Here is a 20262-nt window from a genome sequence, read left to right as displayed (position 1 = left end):
TCAGCCTTTCTGCTCCTGTGATGCTGCTTGGCCTGCTGTGTTCATCCAGCTCTGCACCTTGTCGTCTCGGTAATCCAATTATACTAACTTTTAAAACAAGCACATCATTTTTTTATAAATTATATTTATTAAAACATGCAACAAAGTTGACAAATAGCAATTTACATCAACAAGGAAGAACATTAGCTACACTATTTTTAAAAATTACCAAACAATAGTTAATTAAATATTCATCTGCTGGGATGAATATGTAATGTTAGCTAAACACAGCTCACATTAAGAAAGGCAAATAGCCAAAGTCCTATAGGGTAACTGAAGTAGTGGGCATCTTACTTTGATACTAAAATTACAAAATACTGAAAGGAATGATGTGCCTTTCAAAGATTTAACCTTATTAATCCAAACTACATCTTTAGAACAAGAAAACCAAATGTCCCTTCCTGACCAGAAGTAACTATTAACCTATTTGTTAACATGAATTTCTCCCATTGTATTTATGTTTTGGATTATTTCAAAGTCTGTTGATGACTTGTTCAGTTTGAATAATTACTGATACAATATAGCCTGAGAAATGGCAGACACATCGATTCTGGATTCCTTGATTTTGCTCTTCCTTAAAATTTTCAGGAGCTACAAAATAATGATAACCATTGGGTTGTCCAAAAAGATCACTAGTTTGTTGCAAACTTGCTTTGTTTTAAGGTAAAAGAAATTCTTCAAACCATATTCGAAATTTTATTATGTAACAGTAACATGATTTAGTAAGCTCTTTGAAGTGATGTGAGGGACAACGTTTCTGCCAAGTCTCTGAAATCAGATTTAAAAGACACAAATGGATCATTCAATGGTTCATAGTCAGTTTCTTATTTTCCAAAAAGGGCAATTAATTCATAATCAGTTTAAGCATGTTTACAGGACTATTGATTCACAATTCATAGGCAATAGTAATTAAGCAAGCTGCCCATAGATCTCTAACTTTTGGCAAAGTTTCCTGTTATGTGCAATAGCCATTTTATTATGAAAACTCTTGAATAAAGCCCAATATTAGTAATTAACAGTGATTGTTTACATATTGAACAACACTGATTTCCTCAAACCTCTTGGAGATTGGGATTAAAAATGCTAGAGGAATTAAACATGATTTTACTGTCCATTGAGTGTTCACCTTCAGCAGGTGAATACAAATCAACAAGAGGAACAATGCATTCCTGACACTCGAGTGAAAATTACTGTAATTAATTGAAGTGTGGCTCACAACTATTCAAACCTGGACCACTTTGTTATGACTGGATTTAAAACAGATCAAAATTGCGAATATGCCATCTGCTACAATAAAAGAGAAAAATAAAATCTTCAACATTCATTCCTTTAATTATAGATCCTTCTCGCCAACAATATATGCCAATCTTCCATCGCCTGCTTTCTTTGAACACAAAACAAAATATGTTCAAACATTGTAGAACTCAGTTTCAGCTTTAATTCCAGCAGTGAGTTATTTGATGTGTAAATAAAATTATTGAAACTTTGGTCAGCACTGTTATTAATACTAACAGCAAAAGAATGAACCATTGAGTCATTCAGCAAGGAAACAGACCCTTTGGCTCAACACATCCATGCCAACTAGGTTTCCTAAACTGAACTAGTCCCATTTGTCTGCATTTAGCCCATATCCCTCTAAACCTTTCCTATTCATCTACCCGTCCAAATGTGTTTTAAATGTTGAAATTGTACTCGCCTCTACCACTTCCTGTAATTGTGAAATGTGAATTTAGTCTTCTACCCGACGTTAGTTTGGAACTTGAATGCTCTGGGAATAAATGTAGTGAGGTGGTACAGTTTCCCAAGCTACTTAGCACAGCACAACAGATAAATTTACTTCATCTTAGTTTTAAGTTTTCATAGGGCTTTCTAAGTGTCACAGTGACAAAAAAAAAACAAACCACCAAGATAAACATGAAATTTAACTTACTTTAGCTCACAGTGCTATGATCAGGCAGACACATTGCTAGACACACTGGTTTTATTGGAAAAATGCACACTACTGTAGTGTTATAGGACTTCAAAATAAGCTATACATGCAAAATGGAATGATGACTTGGCATGCCAACTTGTAGTATCTTCACATTCAGACTTTCCCTTCCACAATCAGGGTTTTGAGATCAGCTAGGGTATTCACACAGAACACATGATGTGAAATAGAACTCTTTTCCAAAATAGTGGCTATTGCTTCACCCACATCCAAGTGATTCACAAAGCCAGGAGCAATTCGGTCTGGTGTTGCAACTCCCATGTTAAGTTTCACCTGTAAAGATTGAACAAGTAAAAAGAGATTAATCCACTGAGATATTACTGGAATGTCCATATTTAGAAAAGTTAAACATCAGAATTTTGTAATCAGCAGGAAAGAAAAAAGGTACTCTCTGGTGACTTCAATGAAACTGCTTGCAGAGATCTAGCAATCTCTGCAGCATGGACATCCTTTTCCTGACATCAGTTTGAATCTGCCACCAAATCAAAGGGACTGTCAGGCAACAGTGACATCATCAGAATAACCAGCAATCACAACAAAGTATTCTCACAGACAGCAAAACTGGAAGTAAAATGCACTAATACTTTTCAGGTTCCATTAAAATTTTACAGAGAGCAAATGAATGATGATTCGAAGATAGACCCGGCATAAAGGTAGAATCTGAAATATCATACCCTTTTGTAAAAAATAAGGTTTTTTTTAATCTTAATGGGGAAATTTGACATTCCACAAATATAGAATTAGTTTTTCGGATGAATTGACGTTGTTCAAAATAATTAAGAATCTAGCCCATCACTAAAAATCCAGTCACAGATCATTCTACATGTAACTTTTGAGGACTTTTAACAGTAACACTCGTAGCAGAAAGGGGAGAAATTTATTTAGTTCAGTGACTGCAGTTTGTGGAATTTGAACAGAGTACTCAATAGAGAACTACAGAAATAATGACAGCAATGTCTGGGATTGAATCTTGATATGTTAGAGGTCCCAGTGAAAGGCCCAGAATGTCTCTTTTTTTAAGAAGGCCCAACACCTCTTATGACAGTGGTGGGCCCACTCTGGGGAAAAGGATTGCACCGTTGAAATCAAGTCCGCCAACAGCTACTGACCAAATGGAGGCTAACAGCTCTTCTGTATTCAGTGTCACTGGGGTTGGTGGCTATTACCAATATTTTTGGACAAGGGAGCCAAAACCCCACTCTATATGATCTGCAAGCAAACACACCATGGAGAGGGACAAGTTTCCACCTATGGATTTCAATGCATATGTATGGACTCTAGAAACTGCTGTCCATTTCAGAGAAGTTGACACTGAACACTGACAGCTTCACTGTCATTACCAGCTCAAAATCCAAACCAGAAAATGTATAGAATGAACTGATTTGTAAGGACTTTTAGAATGTATTTCTTTTAAAGAAGGTCTGGAATCTTAGCATATTTAAATATTCATATGAGAGATGGGAGGAGTTTCTGCAGCTTTAACTCAGCTACAGTCAGATGAATTGCTCTGTGCAGGCCCATTTTTAAAATGATTTTCACTGAAAGAATTGTATGAATACATAACTGCAGATGTAAGACTCTGTACATTGACAGTAAAAAGCTGAACTTCAAAAATCAGAAAAATCAACATCAGAAGTAATTTGAAAAATAATGTAAACTATTTTAACTGAGCTTTCCTGATGCTCAGGGGGAAAAGAGACAGAGTATACAAAACTACTAAATGTAAGAAACATAGATGTCTTTCTCATTCACTATCCAAGAAAATAACTAGGTTGAAGAAAATCTAAAGAAACTCTCTTGAAATTCAGATCTTTATAAGCCTGTACAGAAAGCAGTTGCTATTCAATGTAGCTTTCACTTTTACTTGTTGGAATATACTTTCCTTCAGTTCCCTCACTTGGTGTATGGCATGTTCTTAAAGTTTTTACCTCGTTCAGTTTACATGGAATATCAGGGTACTCCTCTCTGACCACCTGACAGAATGCCAGAGCTCCTGCAGCTCCCAGAGTCAAGAAACCAGTCCCAGGCATTAACAGACGCTCCCCTGCACCACCTACAAAAGGAAGGGAAAACAATTTGTTTATTTCATTTGAAACAATGGCATTTGCACTTGAGTTTTTACTGTTGGTTTATTAGGGCATTTCATCTACAAAACTGGAACCTAGATGTAAATTGTCCATTCATCTAGCTGTCAGATATGTAATCACATTCCACCCATAGCAGAACAGATTAAGTAACAGGTAACATTTGAATCAAGATTTTATGACAACCAAGATATGATGGGTATTCTTTTATTTGCAACACTATAGCAATTCCTCTATCTTAGCTGAGTCTAATCCACTCTCAATGTGGATGCATAGACACAGCCAGCAAAGATCAATGGGCAATGACTAAGATGGAACCTCAACTACAACAGTGCTCTGTTCTGTAGCCCAGTGGCAGAAAATGCAACCATTGCAAAATTCACTTAATTTTGGGAAGGGATCAAACCTAGAGCCTTGCATACAATTGAGTTGACTCCCACAGTACACTGGTGCTTTTATCCTGAACACCGGAAGAGTTGAAAATCTATCACTGAAGGTCATAATGAAATGTTGCAAAGAATCTACAAAATTTCAAAGAATTTCTGTTCCACCCAGTCGGGTTCAGATAACCCTTAAATGTCTCAACAGTAGAACGGAGTAGAAAATAATTTGAAGCTTCCTTAAATACAGTTTGCCTGCGAAAGCTCATGTATCTGGTATGAAGATTTGCTGTCTCCTTCAGAGTTGCTGATGCTGAGTGGAAGAGTCAAAAGCAAAGCAAAGCATTATGAGAGATCTTAAGCTGTAAGCTAAGATTATATCTTTGGAATTAAACATAATGTTAGCAAACCTGCCACATTCAGCCTCAAGCAACAGAATTTGAACAAACCACAAATTATACAAGAAGTAGATTCCATATGCAAATCTTGACAAAATATCTTTGATGTTTTTTTCACCACCAAAGCTTTGACTGAGCCCTTTAATGAATCATATTAATAAATAATTAAAATGTTATCTTTCTTAATTCTATAACTGGAATTTAGATTTTTATAAAAGGGATATGTAAATTGTTGATAGAAGTGCCAGATCTTGGTCATTTGTATCTGAATAATCTTTTCCCCATCAGAAACGTTTTAGACGATTTCCTGAGATGTGCATGACTACCAACCAAGATTGCATCTATGGCTGCAATCCAAAGATATTAATGTCACGGACATCACGCAATGTAGGAAGAGCAAAAAAAGGCTATACATTACATGGACTGGAAATTGGGGGAAAGAGTTGACAAAAGTCAGAAGTCACATGACACCAGGTTATAGTCCAACAGGTTTATTTAAAATCACAAACTTTCGGAGCACTGCTCCTTTGTCAAGTGAAACACTTCACCTGACGAAGGAACAGCGCTCTGAAAGCTTGAGATTTTAAATAAACCTGTTGGACTATAACCTGGTGTCGTGTGACTTCTAACTTTGTCCACCCCAGTCCAACACCGGCACTTCCACAGCAGAGGAAAAGAGTTGGTAACACATAATTAATTACCAAAATAAAGAGAATTAAAAAAACTGCCCATAATGTATGCGTATGAACAGTCAAAGATATCAAAAAATGTCAGATATATATATATGCACACACACCTAAAACATTAGAAATTGTAATTATTTTGGTGGGGGGGGATATAGTAGTCTGTCATCTTTTACACATTTGATATTCTCTTAAAACTGGTATTGCTGTCAGCAAAGCTAACAAATACAATGGATTCCACAATGGCGCGATAACTAATGGTTTCCTATCATCTATATCTCCATTCCAGTCTTCATCATTCCCTCCAACTCCCGAAATAAATTCAAACTGCTCCGACTGATCTAAAACCAAAAGTTGGCCTTTGCTGTATTCACACTGAAAAGGGAGATTTAAGAATCAGTAATAAAATATGGGAATGGCTTTGGAAAAGACAGGAGGTGGTGAGAAATTTGCTTTTAAATATTATAGCAGCAGTACAACAGGTCAGCAAATTAAAAAGAGTTAAATGAGGTCATAAAGAAAAATGTAGAAGTATAGGTGTGGACAGCCAACAGGAAGGTGAAGCTTTTGAATGTTAAAAACTAAGTAATGTTGATCGATCTTTAGGGAAATTTCTTTTGAGCCAAATTTTCGATGGGTAGGTGTCTTCTTATGTGATTCCTTTTATAGATATATACACAAGTTGCCTTATATGCAAGCACATCTCAATCTTGAGCACTGAAAGAAAACTATTTGGCACAAAAGCTTCATGTTATTGTTTTTTTCACCCTGTCCCTATATCCTATTATTCTCGTTTCTAAATGTCTGTGCATTAGTCCTCCTCTTAAAATGCTTCAGTCTTACTTGCTTCAACATTCCATGTGGCAGTATATTCCACAATCTCATTTTCACCGTTGTTTGCATGAAGTGATTTCTCCCAAATTCTCAACCTAATGTATTCATCACCATCTTATATTTAAGCTCCTTTTCCTCACAATTCAGTCATAAGTGCAAACAAGTGGAGGGAAGCAAACTCACCTTTCATTAATATTAAATATTAAAACTTTCAAATAAATATACAAGATTAAAGTCTTCATCAGGTCTTCTCTTATCCAGAATCTCCTGGATTGATCATTCAGCTTCCATCCATCCTTGTTTGTGATGAAATGCTTCATTTCACTTCTAAATTGGATGGTTGTACATCAGAGTTCTGGGATTCCCACAGTGTTCTCATGACCTTCTGCCCTAACTCTGTGGTGGTCGTTGGGGTGAGGGCATGGGGAAGTGTGATGTTTGTGGTGGTGATGGTGGTGGTGTTGCTGTGAGCTGGTGGAATCCCCAAGGTCGTGCTGCAAATTCGCGCACATCTTTTTTCTGGAAGTTCTGTCAGTCTCCCATCAGAGATAAGTTGAAAGATCATGAGAATTCCTGTGAAATTTCAAGAGTCAGGCTTGGGATTGCATACACAAAATGGCCCATCACCACATTAAATGTACAGTGTGCTGGAAATTCATTGTACTCTGGCCTTTTCAACAGTCTTTTGTATTCTTAACATAAGAACATAAGAACTAGGAGCAGGAGTAGGCCGTATGGCCCTTCGAGCCTGCTCCGCCATTCAATAAGATCATGGCTGATCTTTTCGTGGACTCAGATCCACTTACCCGCGTTCTCACCGTAACCCTTAATTCCTTTATTGTTCAAAAAAAAATCTACCTTTTCTTTAAAAACGTTTACTGAAGTAGCGTCAACTACTTCACTGGGCAAGGAATTCCATAGATTAACAACCCTCTGGGTGAAGAAATTCCTTCTCAATTCAGTCCTAAATCTGCTCCCTCTAATCTTGAGGCTATGCCTTGTGCTGTAATGAACAGTAATTAGCTTTCTTATTCAAATGAAACCCAGCGATTCAAGGGTAACTCTATGTAGGGCTGTTGGAAGTGTGGTCAATGTCTCCCTAAATAAAATGAGTAATCAAACACAAAGTCTTGACAGTTATTTTGCAGCAGCAATATGTTCTGATTTCAACAATATATAAATAACCAATTTTTTTTGGTATCAAAACAGTCTTCTTAAAGCTTGAGGGGAGAAAAGATATCAGACTATGCACGAGATTGTTCCCTCTGATTGTCAACACATGTCTACAAAACTCAGCAATTAGTACAATTATGAAAAATGGAAGCTTGGCCAGTCAACTGAATGATCTGCCACATCTGAAAAGTTGTTGACAATATGTTTTGCATTAACTATGAGAAAATATCACCTTGGTTTCTATAAGTTGTTTAAGTTTGAGCTTTCTATAATTTTCTATTGGATATTGCAGTCACCCATATTGCACTAGGAAATATAGTTCCCATTTGAAGGTCAGTGAAGTCGGAGGGTATTTCTTGAAGAGTACATTTAGTGAAACAATGGGTTAGATTTTCCAGCTTGCATGGGGATCCAATAATGAGCCTGCATGGAGTCCCGAGCCCACCCATGTTGGCACTGTGACTCAACCAAACAGGAGGCAATCTCCTAATTACCCACCTCTGCACTCACCATCCACCTGATGCTGCAAGACCAATCAAAGAGCCTTCAACAATGTCAGGCTGGAGTCTCTTTGAAAGAGAGGAGTACAGATTGGCAACAGGCAAAGGCGAGGACATTTCGATGGGGATTGCTTGCAATAACATTGATAAATTCAAAAGGCCCAAAGCTGGTAGCACAATTAGGGTAGAAGGGAAACCATCCAGTGGAGCAGTTACAGGCAGGGTTTGTGGCTTTTGGTCCATATGACTCCACCACTAAGCACACAGCCTTCTGGACTACCAGCTGAGGAGGTAAACTCAAATGATCTGGTGACCTCCCTACATGGCCAGATCTGTTCTAACATTGGTAAAATTCAGCACTACTGCAAAATGGCCCTGAAGTGGCTTCTTAATTCCAGTTCCTAGTCTGGCCCAGTAATGTCTCACAGAAACCAGAATGCTTCATCAATGTGGCTCCTGCCTGTTTCTCGCCAGCCTCTATCTTGAACTTCTTATCTTCACAGGGTTAGAACAGCTCAGTCCAATGGAACTGCTTCCTTACCATTTCCAACTCTTGTATAGTAAGTGCTATAGTTGGGGTGAAAATGATTTCTTGATGCAAAATGTAATTTTCCCTGTTCATTATAGTGCAGAAGAGATTTGTTATGCTTGTTGCACTACAATGATAGAACATTTATACTTAACCTGCAAGAAACACATTTAGAGGCTTTTACAAAAAGAGCAAAGTACAGTAGATGCTAGAATTCTAGAATGCTGGAAATGTTCTGCAGTTCAGGCAGAGTTTGAGGAGAGGGAAAGGGAGAGATACATCAAGTCAATGACTGTTCTGATGGAAGATCCTAGACAGAAAACATTAATGCTGTTTCTCTTTCATAAGCAGCTGGGAGACTTGCTGCGTCTTTCCAAAATGTTCTGCTTTTATTCTAGTTGTTGCTATTAAAGTAAATCATATTGGCACATTAGTGACAATGAGGAGAGCATTTCTGTACAGTTGTCAGATGGTTAACACATAATTTTTGAAATAAATTGGTTGATTGAGGTATATTTTAATTGTTGGTTTTGTTTGTCAAGGAATTGGGAAAATTGGCCATTCTGCTGAAAGCTTCAAACTAACCACTCTGGTTAATTGGTTTACACCCTTTCTGTAGGCATGCTGCTAATACACTGTCATTGGCTGTGAATGAGATAGGAGAAAGTATAGGCACAAAGCCAGGTTTTGATTTTCATCCCTTTACAAAAAGGTGCATATAGTAATTAATAAAATCTAAATTTCGCCCAGACATCTATGTATAAGGTGTGCCTCTCTTGACCCTTTTAAAATATTATATAGAAATCTGTAAAGTAACTCTAAAGGAAACAGGTAGTCCCAAATTGATTTTTAAAAAAATGTATTCTTCCATGGAATGTAGGTTTTGCTGCCAGTTTTATTGCCTAACCCTATTTGTCTTTGAACTGAATAGCCTGCTATGCCACTTCAGAGGGCAGATAAGTGGCAACCATTGTATTATGGATCTGGCGTCACATGTAGGCTTCCCTAATTTCCTTCCCTAATATGAACCAGTTCAGCCTTGACGGCAATTGCTAATAGTTATCTTGGTCACCGTTTCTGAGATTAGCTTCCAATTCCGGTATGTATTCACTGAACTGAAATACCACAGGCTGCTATGATACTTGAGCCCATTTCCCTGCTTTGTAGGCCACTTGGTTAGCGATCCAATGATATTACCATCACATCAGCATCTTCACTCAATCCACTGCACTATCATTCCGTGGTGCTCAGTACTAATGTTAGGTGCCTAAAAGTGTGGACTGTGCCTTTTATAGTTCATCTCCCTCTCACCTTGATGAGCACATTTGGTTTTTTTTTCAAAAAAAAATTAACTATTCATGCAAACACACATTCTAAAGTTCACTGGAACAGTGGAACTGCATTCCTGAGGAAACTACAGAGGAGTTAGTGGTTCTACCATTAAAAAAAAACATTTTGCAACTGGGATGTAAACTTGGAATTTCAGCATGAGCTAAAATCATAAGACGATAAAGTGGGAATTCCAAAGAATTCAAAATAATATCATCAATTCCTTTAAATGTTGCCCTGCAGATAGGAATAATCTACTCACCAGTTATAAATGTGTATGATCCCTTGTGGTCATCTTTAACCAAAGGAAAGAATGCCTTCCAAGATGTGAAAGTACTTATCAGCAATGTCTTCAGAACCTGAGATATAAAGTATGTGCATGTTTAACACTGCCATAACTAAATAGGCCTGAGGTTATTGCACAGTTTTCAATATTCCAATCATTTCCTGTTTTCGTTCACAACATCTGTTCCTTTTGATGGAGGCGGTCATGATATTTGCATTGGAGACAAATGGACATTCCAATCTTTGATGCTCTCACTCAAAACATGCAAAAGGAGGTGTACAAAGGAAAATCCATGAAGCAATGGCCCTATTCGGATCCAAAGATTGATTTCTCTAGCTTTCTCATCCTGAGTGCTGTTACTATACATTAACACATCCTTTGGGATCATTATGCTCTTCCATAAGTTCTAACAGAAAAGGAACTGCTTTGACTGTGTAGAGGTTATTCACAATAAAAAAATTCCATTATTATTGCAAATTATTGAAATGAATCAAAGAGGTAGTAATTTAATTTTCACATCATATGCATACTGAGCAAGAGGACTGAAGGCAGTTAAAATGGATTCAGGGACTGCAATTTTAATTTACAAGTGGCAAATGGACTCTTCTTCTAAACCAAGAAGATAACCTGCAAGAATACATACCATGCTGTAAATAATGTCACCTGACCTGCTTTCTTAACCCAGAATTGAATCAATAAAATGTAATCGCCTAATTTAACACAACCTCTGAGTGGAGATGCAGTGGTGGAATTCTCTCTAGGCAAAGTATGCAGGGAACAGCAGACAAGGCCAGGGGAAACCCTGCAACCTAAGTGTTTTCATCTTTTAAAATCTTTTCGTGGACCAAAAGGAGTGGGACTGCTCCATTGTGCCATATGACAATACCTTGGCTCTCAATTGCACCTAGTTTTCTTCCTGCATCAGGATTCTACTCACAAAGCACTTTCCTTGCACTAGGCACCGTGAACCAGTTGTCCATAGTTGTGGCCATTTGACACTTGGTTTTAAAGGCTGTCCAGCACTTTCCACCAATAAGTTTGATCGGAATTCTTTCTTGCAGTTGTTAGGTAGTAAAAAGGACGTACAACTTTTAAGTGTGAAAGGGTTTATGAATAGAATAAATTGTTCACCATTTAAAAATAACATGTCCAAATAATTTTGATCAATTGCATAATATTTAGATCAAGTAAAACTCAGTTTTGAAACCATAACTGTTTGGGATTGTCAAATTTCAGCTTTGATTCTGCTATTTTTTTTTGATTCACACACAAGATGAGGGTGTCACTGGCTTGGCTGGCCAGCATTTATTACCCATCGCTAATAGTTAAGAGTCAGCCACATTGCTGTCAGTCTGGAGTTACATGCAGGCCAGATCAGGAAAGGACAGCAGTTTCCTTCTGTAAAGGACATTAGTGAACCAGATGGGTTTTACAACAGTCATCATTAGACTCTTAATTCCAGATTTTTACTAAATTCAAATTCTACCATCTGCTGTGGCGTAATTCAAACCCGGGTTGCCTGAATATTCCCTGGATCTCTGGATTAACAGGCCAGTGATATCATTACTAGGCCCCATCACCTCCCCTGCAGCGTATCAACAGCCCTCTATGTGTACTTGCTCTCAGTATTTCATGTAACTTACATTTTCATCAGTATTTAATTGCAAAATGAAAAAGCTTTTGTGGGTCATGACAGATTAATATGAGAAACAGGTTTCATGTAAACATTCCAACCAAAATTAGATTCTTAAATGCAGCCCATAGCTCATACGCCATGTTTCAGGAACTGCCACATAAAACATGTAGGTTCAAATGCTGTTGTCATTGGTGAAGGTGGATGGTGAATTCGCTTGTCATTGATCTCAGTAAAAAGCGACCAAAGATCTAGTGGGCTCAGAGTATTGATTTCCTTTATTCTGGTATAACATTAAGTTTGTCATTTTCTGTGGTATTTTGCAAGTGGAGTACTCAGCCAATCAGTTTGAAGAATTTCCACAGATATTAAAGTAGGAAATAAAAGACATAGATTTTCCTGCACTTTTCAATCATCTTATGGGAAACAAAAATAAAGATTGGGCCAGACTTAACTCTTAGTGCTTTAAAAGATGTAGCATTTGTAAAGTGTTCTTTGAAGGAAATGAGACTCCACTCTTACAAAATTATCTTTTGCAGGACGACAGAGACCGTTCACAAGGAGTAATGATTAATATGCTGTTAAACATTCAGTTAAATCCCATTCAGTAAGGTTTAACATTTTTAGTGGCTTTTACAGTGAAAGACAATGTGTAAAACGTTGAAGTTAACACAGATCCAGTGAACCGATGTGATTTATTTTGTGAAGATGGTAACATTGTACACTATGGAGAAGCAGGAAATCACTGAGAGCAGCTTCTGGATTTCCAATTATTACTGAACTTGTATAGCCATATGTGGCTCTCATTTGTATTCCACATTAACAACAAATAGTTTTGCCATCATACCAAGTACAAAGTTCAGCACAGAACAGGAAAATAGAATATACAGCACATTACAGTTACTCCTTTCAGGAGTCCTGCTACAAGTTGTACCTAATGCACAGGAATAATTGATATTCCAGGTACTAGAGATCTGGCTTAACATCAAAACCATGCGCAGTGAAGCAGCACTGCTGTCTTACATGTCAGAAGAATGCATATTTTGTAAGTGACATCATTTCAACATATGGATTCAAAAGTCTTATTGATAAATAAAGGCACTGCTGTCAACATTACCAGCAGGCTGCAGAATTGTAAGACTCAAAGATGGAAGGTAACATATTTTAATTGGTCTACACAAAACCGTATGAAGTGTAATATCTTTCTCTCTGGGCTTATCATGGTGTTGCTTGGATCTGTTGCTGGACAGGTTTTCAAGGTCAATAAATCACAGACACAAAGTAAAAAAGAGTTCACACTTGTCAGGTGCAATGTACTTCAAAATCTTGGGTTTCAGGTTATAATCCTGACACTTACCCTATTCAGTTCCTCGAGCGTTTGTGTGTGTGGAGGACCACCCTGCCACCAACTGAAACCCAGGGATGACACTATATCTGTCACTTTCCCAACAGCCTGCAGTACTGCATTTTTAGCTGCTTCTGCACCCTCTTCGGAACCTGAAGATAGTTCATTGTAACAAATGTTAGCAAAGCACAGGGAAGCATGCACAAAACTCCTCAACTCTATGTCTTATCAGTAGGCTTTACTGAAATATATAAAACAAGGATATTATGCCTATAGTATCTTTACTCATGCTTCAATTTAAAGCAGACATTTTTATTTACTTATCCTAAAAATTCAAATTGATGAAAGGACAGTATGTGCCAATTTATATTGATGGGAATACGATGTAAAAATAATGGTCAAAAATCACATGACACCAGGTTATAGTCCAACAGGTTTATTTGAAAACACTAGCTTTCAAAGCTCTGCTTCTTCCTAGTGTGGAAGAGGAGGTGTAACGACACAGAACTTATAAGCTGAAAGATAACAACTCTAAAAAATGGTTTGCTGACCACCTCCTGTTGAATCTTTAATCAGTTAGAAAGGAGGCGCAGGTTTCTATTGATTAAAATGCAAATCCCAGAATTTCTCTCAAGTCTTTGCCCTGAGACAATTAAAGGTTTTATTAGTGTATACAAGAGGTGACATTTCAGGTCTGACAATGCACTTTAGGTGTGAGGCCTTGTTTAGAATCTGTGTTTTAACCTGGAGTCAGGCTGGTTTTATTTTTTTGAACAAAATAGAATTATCTGCAAATACACAAACATCTGGGATGAAATTATTCACCCTACAGATTCATTTATGTGTGTGCGCGCACGCATGTGCGTATGACAGAGAGAGACTGAGTGTGTATGTGTGTAACCTGGTGTCATGTGATTTTTGACCTTGTCCACTCCAGTCCAACACCAGCAACTCCACATCATAAAAATTATGGGGCAGCAATTGAAATTAAATACATTGTTTAGAGTTCACAGCACGGAAACAGGCCACTTGGCCCAAGAGATACCAATGTTTATGCTCTACATGAGCCTCTTTTTGCTTGTCTTCCTCTAACTTCATCAACACATCAAATGGGGTTCAACTGAACCGGATTCTTTTTCAGACTTGTATTGAATTATTTGGCCTCTACTTTTAATGCTGACTTTTCTTTTTCTTTCTTTCCTTGTCAAAAGTAGAGTAAGAGTATATCTTTTGGGGTTTTTTTGAGTTACTGTTCAAAGAAGCTACCTTACCAACATCTCCAACCAATGTAGAAAGCCTAGATCGAGTGGCAGCTGGGACAAAGTTTTTCAGTTTTTCCAACCGGGCTGCATCTCTGGATATGACTACCACATGGAAGCCTAGAAGACCCAAAAAAGGAGATTCAACAATAGCAACACAAATGCAGCCCTTAGACGCCAACGCAAAACCTTATCTTTCAGATGGGGGCGGGCAAGTAACCATTCTTCCACCAACTTAAATGGGGAAGGAATTTTGAATGACTGTGGCAAGTTTTCTTCCCAGTCATTGCTGTCAATTCTGCCATACTTCATGGAGAGCTTCAAAGTGTCTTCACAGCATCTCTGTATCTTCCCCAGGAGTGCTGCTCTTTGAGAGTTAAGAAAACAGGTAACAACTAAAAACACATTATACTCCAAGTCCAAATAATTTAACGATGATTTGGTCCAGGAACAGAGAAGATGAGAAAAGGAAGCAAAGCTTGCAATGAGGATCCCTTGACATCATGGAATTTTGTGCCCCTTTTGTCCAAAGATCGTCAGGTCAAGAATCGTCTGTTCAGTTACATGAAGACCCACAGCAGAAACTAATAACCCTGGCTAGATATCATCCTCAAATAACAGGCAGCTTATTTATTTTCATGTGTTTTTTGTTACAAAATACAGTGAAAAGTGTTCTACAGTGTCACCACTTTCTGGCACCATCTTCAAATGCAGAAAAAGAAACCAAAACATAGAACTCAAAAGGCAGAAAAATAAAGAAATTGTGTTCAATATTACAGTATATTACAATATTCTTGTTAAGTGATCAGTCACGGGCCATGGGCCTGGTGACCAGGCACGAATCCCGTTCGCTGCACCACTGCTGGAACAGGAGTTGCCACTCTTCAGCACCATCTCGCCTCCACTCCCGCCAATGAGTCCTTGCTGGGTCTCACCAATGCTTTGGGCTCACCTTGCCAATGCAGCCTCTGCTGATGCCACCAGGTCTCATGCTGGACCCAAACCCGCCTTCGCTGCAGCAGGCATGAGTCTGCGCTAGGACCGCCTCATCAATGCTGAAGCACTGGGCTCACTTCGAATCCATGCTGGACCCACTTGCCAACCTCTACAAGTCTGCACTGGGCCCACCCACCAACCACCATGAGTCCGCGCTGGGCCCACTCGCCAACCACCACTAGTCCGCACTGGGCCCACTCGCCAACCACCACTAGTCCGCACTGGGCCCACTCGCCAACCTCTACAAGTCCGCACTGGGCCCACCCACCAACCACCACGTGTCTGCGCTGGGCTCAATTCGAGCCAACACAGGGCCCACTCGCCAACCACCATGAGTCTGCGCTGGGCCCACTCGCCAACCACCACAAGTCTGCGCTGGGCCCACTTGCCAACCACCACGTATCCGCGCTGGCCTCAATTCAAGCTAACGCTGGGCTCACTCACCACCACCGATGTCGTCACCATGACCAAGCTCTTCAATAAAGAGGTAAGCAGAAAGGACAAAAAAAAGAAGAAACAAAAAGAAAACTGGATGGAGCAGAAAAGCCCCAGGCTCAGGAGCCCTACGAGCACCAGGAAAGAATCTAGCCAAAGTTGTACAGTTGGAAAATGTCTTAAAACATGAAAGAGTTTGGTTCTGTGTCAATATAAATTCCTAACAGATGCCATTTGAGTATCTGACACTAAAACAGCAATCTTATTGAAATAAAGCTCAAGAAGGACTGGTATGAAAAATGTAATCGAGAAATTTCAGCAACGGACTCAAGATTTGAGCTAGAAATTGTTGGGCCACAGTAAAAGGTATTTAACTTGTCAGCCTTTTGTAAACAGCATATCTGGTCTTAGGATGTTTGTTAATGCAAAATATCCTTTTCTCCTTGTTTTTGACTGTTTTACTTTCAGTAGGATTGAAACTCACGTGAAAGACTTCAAAAAAAAAGGCAAAATGTGATGAATTTACATAATTAAGCTTTATAAAGCATTGTCTGGAGGTTTTTGGACAACATGCATTCCAAACCCAATTAGCTGATCATTTGCTCATTTAGTATTTTGTGATGGTCATATATAAATTGGTTGCTGCCATGTACCTACTTTATAAAATGTGAATGTATTTTGAAAACATTTTGTACGAAACACTTTGGGATATGCTGAGTATATGAAAGGTGTTGTGTAAATATCTTTCTTTTTGGCACCAAAAGGCACTAAATACACATTGCTAGTAAATATTTTAAATTAATGAAGAAAATACTCCAGTGTTATAGCATGATTGTAAACAAATGTGTGAGCACTGCACATGAGCAAGCAAATTCATCTGTGCAATTATTAATAAATGAATTAATGTATTCATATGAAATTACTGTTTTAACAATTGTATTTCAGCCTTTTATTTTACCAAATAAATAAATTGTATATGAACATACTTAACTGCTTACCATTGTCATAGAATATGGTTTGATTCACATACAAAACATAGCTATTGCTAAAAACCCATAACTAAATCTTGTTGAACAAAGTGTGGTCAGCTGGGTTATCCTATTACAGAACCCATTGAGTTACCTTTCCAGTGAATTATATGGATTCCACAAAGGGATCAGTGATCTGCTAGATGAGATTAAAGCCCATAAAGTGAAAGTGAATACTTACTCACAAGGTAAAATCATGGTCAAGTTTTTCTAAGTCTCACAGGTACATTTTTTTTTATTATGTCGTGCAGTTAGCCACAACATATAAAAAAAATTCTAATCTATTTTTAGGAGACATGAACATGCTTTCATACAGAACCTTATTACATCTTCAAAGGTGTTCAAAGTGTTTCACAACACAATGTCCACATTGTTGTTATGAAGACAAAAAAAAATCAGAAAATCCCAGAAGCAGCAAATGATAACAGAACCCAATAAAATAGAATGGGTGCCAATCCTAACAAACAATTGGTAGACCATCACTAGAAAACATTAAAGACAGTGTTCAGATTTTAGGAAAAATATATTTTGCTGAATGAAAGAACAAACTAAACACTGGTGGACCTATATATTTCGTAAAAAAAAATAAATTAAATATACATTCAATACACAGGCAGCAGAGGAGAGCACTGTGAGGCTGAATACCAAGCGAATACCAAGAAGGCAAAAGAACAATTAGAAAAGCAGGGATGAAAAAGGGAGCATTAAGGGCTTTTAAAACCAATTTTGTGGAATGTGGGTGTCACTGGCAAAGGCAATTTATTGTCCATCCCTAATTGTCCTTGAACTGAATGGCTTGCTGGGTCATTTCAGAGGACAGTTAATAGTCTTGTGGTCTTATGGTGTTAACCACATAGCGATGGATTTGGAGTCACTTGTAAACCAGACTGGGGATGGATGGCAGATGCCCTCCCCTAAAAGGGCTTTAATGAACCAATTTGTTTTTAGCAATCATTTACAATAGTTTCATGGCCACCATTACTACAATTAGCTTTCTTTAAATCCTTGATTTATTAATGGAATTTAAATTCCACAAGCAGTGATTGAGGGATTTGAACATGTGACCACAGTATTAAATCTGGCCCTTGGCATTACTAGCTTATTGACATTCTGATTAAACCACCGTCATACCAAGACTGAGGAATAGGATAGACAAGATAATGCCAGAGGTAAACATAGAAAGATGACAGACATGTTAAATCATCATTTCATTCAGTGGTCAGTATCGAGGTACGATAGGTAGAATGACACCAAATGAGGAGAGGAGTATAAAACAAGCATGGTTGCATAGAATAAACAAACTCAGAATATAAAGCCTCTGATCTGAAGGGATAGCACCTACAAGTTTCAAAAGAATCTTGGGACAGAGTATCAGAGACATTGCTGCACAAAATTAATAACTCTTTAGTAAGTTGTAGCGTTAGTAGATTTATGGATAGTTAACAAAATTCCTATCTTTAAGACATTAGAACTTGGCCAAGGAATTATATGCCATCAACTTAATATCAGTGGTAGAAAAATAATGGAACCATGCAAAGTACAGAATAGAAGATGTTGCAAGAAAATAAAGTAATGATGAATAATCAGCATGGATTTGAGAAGGGAAAATCTTGTCAATCAAACTTCTTTAATTTTCTCAAAGAGGTAATAGCTAGAATAGATTATGGTAATGCAGTAAATGTATTTTATCTGGATTTCCAAAAAGCCTTCCCCATAACAGTCTAATGAATGAGGTTAGAAAATATGGAGTCAAGTATTACAAAGAGATGTTAGCTAAAATATTATTAATTTATTATTTATACTGGATATATGGTGAAATTTTTTGACAGAAATGTTTATGAAACAAAAAGACACTAAAATATTGCATTTGTGAAGAATATAAATTGCTTTTTAGAAACCGCAGAGTCCTCGAAGCGTTTTGAGAGACCCATTACCCATTTCTCAGGCGTGTTCTAGATTTTTAATTAACAGTCTAAGAGAAGGACTAGCACAGGTCAGAAGGAAGACAGCTTTATCCTGTCTTTTTGAAACTTCTCTCCATTGCTGTAACCTGAGACTTTTTAAAAGGAAGAATTCTGAATCAAATCTACTTTCTCCAAGAGAACAAGAGAATTACCGCAACCACAACTGCAGAATGACTACTCCAGAAACAAACTCCAGTACCAGCAGTTACTGTAGGAAAAACATCCCTTCAGCCGAAAACAGGCCTTTAAACAAACCATGAATAATTTGCTTTTTTGACTTTTCTTGGTATTTGGCCAAGTTCCAGATCTAATACTTTGCAGAGTTTTGTTTTTACTTGTTAAGGGGCATTATATGTTTTGTTTTTGCAATAATGGGTAGTTTGATGTAATTATACATTTTAAACATTGTGTTAATATTTTTTACATGTTGAATGAGTTTTGGAAATTAAACTAACTCTTTACTGTCAACCTAAGGAATCCGACTTGCTCATTTACAGTCAGTCATACAGCATAGAAACAGACTGTTTGGTCCAACTCATCCATGCTGACCGGGTTTCCTAAACCAAACTAGTCCCATTTGCCTGCATTTGGTCCATATCCCTCTAAACTTTTCCAATCCATGTACCTGTTCAAATGTCTTTTTAAATGTGGTTATTGTACCTGCCTCCACCACCTCCTCTGGCAGCTCATTCCATACAAACACCACCCTCTGTATGAAAAGGTTGCCCCACAGGTCCCTTTTAAATCTTTCCCCTCTCACCTTAAATCTATGCCCTTTAGTTTTGGACACCCCTATCCTTGGAAAAAGACCTTAGCTGTTCACCTTATCTATGGGCTGCACGATTTTATAAACTTCTGAAAGGTCACCCCTCAGCCTCCAACAATCCAGGGAAAAAGCCCCAGCCTATCCAGCCTCTCCTTATAACTCACACCCTCCAGACCTGGTTACATCCTTATAAATCTTTTCTGAACCCTTTTTGGTTTAACAACATCCTTGCTGAACAAGTTACACACAATGAAGTATTTATTTATTAAATTGGCCGTATCAACTTTCTTTTAAATTCAAGCTCTGTTGTCACCAACAAGGTGATTAGATTCTTAATTCCAGATATTTTATTGAATTCAAACTCCAACAACTGCCATGCCGGGATTTAAACCGGGGTCGCCAGAATGTTATCCAGGCCTCAGGATTAACAGTCCAGCTGTGTCCTTTCTCATGAGAGAAAGAAGGTGGAGGGGTGATCAAACAGGGCTGTTTAAAGTTCTGAAAAGTTTCAATTGAGTCGATGCAGAAAGAATGTTTCCTCTTGTGGAGGAGAACATAAATAGAGGTCATCATTTGAATAGTGGTTAGCACTGCTGCCTCACAGCACCAGG

The 20262-nt window shown here is 38.0% G+C and overlaps 1 protein-coding gene across 1 annotated transcript in view; it reads right to left on the bottom strand.

The window, feature by feature from the left end:
* Positions 1–2002: 2002 nt before the first annotated feature.
* Positions 2003–20262, bottom strand: part of si:dkey-238o13.4 (uncharacterized protein LOC560780 homolog) — a 31523-nt gene continuing 13263 nt past the window's right edge. The window contains exons 2-6 of the mRNA XM_020516219.2: positions 14475–14582; positions 13216–13355; positions 10202–10298; positions 3958–4082; positions 2003–2302 (exon numbers count right to left, since the gene is read on the bottom strand). Coding sequence (XP_020371808.1) covers positions 2126–2302; positions 3958–4082; positions 10202–10298; positions 13216–13355; positions 14475–14582 — 647 coding nt within the window. The 3' untranslated portion in view covers positions 2003–2125. The remainder of the gene's footprint in view (positions 2303–3957; positions 4083–10201; positions 10299–13215; positions 13356–14474; positions 14583–20262) is intronic.

The sequence above is a fragment of the Rhincodon typus genome, chromosome 15, assembly GCF_021869965.1.
Source record: "Rhincodon typus isolate 14 chromosome 15, sRhiTyp1.1, whole genome shotgun sequence".
NCBI lineage: Eukaryota > Metazoa > Chordata > Chondrichthyes > Orectolobiformes > Rhincodontidae > Rhincodon > Rhincodon typus.
Note: the sequence above shows the minus strand (reverse complement) of the source record. Positions and strands in the feature narration are given on the sequence as shown.